At 56.7% G+C, this 1,589-nt stretch overlaps 1 protein-coding gene across 5 annotated transcripts in view; it reads right to left on the bottom strand.

Annotated features, from left to right (window-relative positions):
- The window catches only part of CCDC33 (coiled-coil domain containing 33), a 68,456-nt gene that overhangs the window by 41,548 nt on the left and 25,319 nt on the right, over positions 1-1,589 (bottom strand). For all 5 annotated transcript variants that reach the window (XM_006153368.1, XM_006153371.1, XM_006153369.1 and 2 more), the window contains one exon: positions 206-335. In XM_006153368.1, coding sequence (XP_006153430.1) covers positions 206-335 — 130 coding nt within the window. The remainder of the gene's footprint in view (positions 1-205; positions 336-1,589) is intronic.

Here is a 1,589-nt window from a genome sequence, read left to right as displayed (position 1 = left end):
GGGAACAGGCTCATGGGTCCCGGCCTGCACCCCGCGGAGGCTGCATGGACAAGGGGCCTGGAAGGCTCTCCTACTTGTCTGCTTGCACTGGGGGCCGCCCCGGCCCCTGGAGCCTGTGTCCCCTCCCTGCTGGAGGCCAGCAGCTCAACACCCTTCTGCACATGTCTGGGCGGGCAGGGCTGCCTGGCCAGGTGTGGGCACCTACGTGAGGGCGAGGGGTAGTACTCCAGCACCAGGGCCGCATCCTCGGAGAAGCTGGTGGCTCCGTCTCGGCCTTGGAAGAGGAAGGCCTGGTTCCACAGGGGCTGCTCTGGGGGCCCCCCAGGCTTGGACAGCTGGAAGGAGAGGGTGGGAGCAGGTGGTGGGCCTTGCTGACCCCCAGTCCAGGACGCTCGGGTATGTGGCTGTGTGTGTCTCAGTCACAAAGGTTGTCCCATGGTAAGAGCAACACATGCTTACTGAATCGATTTTGGAAAACGCAGGAAAGTAAAAGAGGGGGACCTGATATTTCTACACTAAAGACTATCATAAAACCATGGGTTCCTTTTCAGTCATTTCTATTTTAATTTCATTGCCAGAGGACGTGTGCATTTGAGAGAGAGAGAATGAGAGAAAGAGAGAGAGAGCCCCCAGTAGCCCCCAGTAGAACATGGTCACACCACTGTCCTGTCTCCATTTCCCCCTTCCATCAGGATTTTGGGCACGCACGTACCCCCAGCATGCTTAGCCACTGAGCTGGGATTTGAACTGCAGTCAGCCCAATGGATCCGCTCTCAGTGCAGGCTGTGCTAAGGGGCCGTCCCTCCAGGTTTTTTCTACACGTATTTTGGATATGACTGTTATCTTACCATCCTGCCTTTTTTTTTTTTTTTTTAGTGTTTTTGTGTTTTCTTTCCATCCTGCCTTTTTTTTTTTTTTTTTTAAGATTTTTGGTATCGGGCATGTATACTTGCCAGAGACAGAGAGATAGAGAAACAAAAAGCAAGAAATCACCCCCTAGAGGGGATGGCCACACCACAATCCGTTCTCCTCCATTCTCCTCTCATGATCTTGGGCACACACAGACACGCACCCGGCATGAGTTTAAGCCACCTGGTCTGGGACTTGAACCCTGGTCGACTACATGGGAGTCCAGCAACGTAGGCATGACACCAACTGCTGGTCCCAACGTGGCCCGATTTAAACCATGGCACAAGTCTGCGTTCGTTCTAGTTACGTAGGGAGGCTCTATGGGACGTTCCTATGGGTGGCCTAAAGAGCCCCCTCGAGGCAGAAGGACCAGAGGAAGCCCTGGTGGGAGATCTGCAGTGACGGGAAGGAGAAAGGTCTCCTGGGCAGGGAACGGCCAGCCAGACCGAGCAACGCCAAGCATGGCACGGGCAGAGATGCCTGGGATGACAGGTTCCGGGGGAGGCCGCGTCTGGGAAGGCTGGAAGGTGGGGACGAGGGTAATGGGAGGTCAACTGAACCTCCCAGCCAGCAGCCCGAGCGGTCCCAGCACAGGGTCATCGGCACAAACTAAGTGGCCGCCTGGCCTCTGCCCCCAGCCAGGGGCTGTCAGCCCCCGCAGCGGGCGGTCCCCCCCACCC

This window comes from Tupaia chinensis, unplaced genomic scaffold, assembly GCF_000334495.1.
Source record: "Tupaia chinensis unplaced genomic scaffold, TupChi_1.0 Scaffold000369_1, whole genome shotgun sequence".
NCBI classification, from domain to species: Eukaryota; Metazoa; Chordata; class Mammalia; order Scandentia; family Tupaiidae; genus Tupaia; species Tupaia belangeri.
Note: the sequence above shows the minus strand (reverse complement) of the source record. Positions and strands in the feature narration are given on the sequence as shown.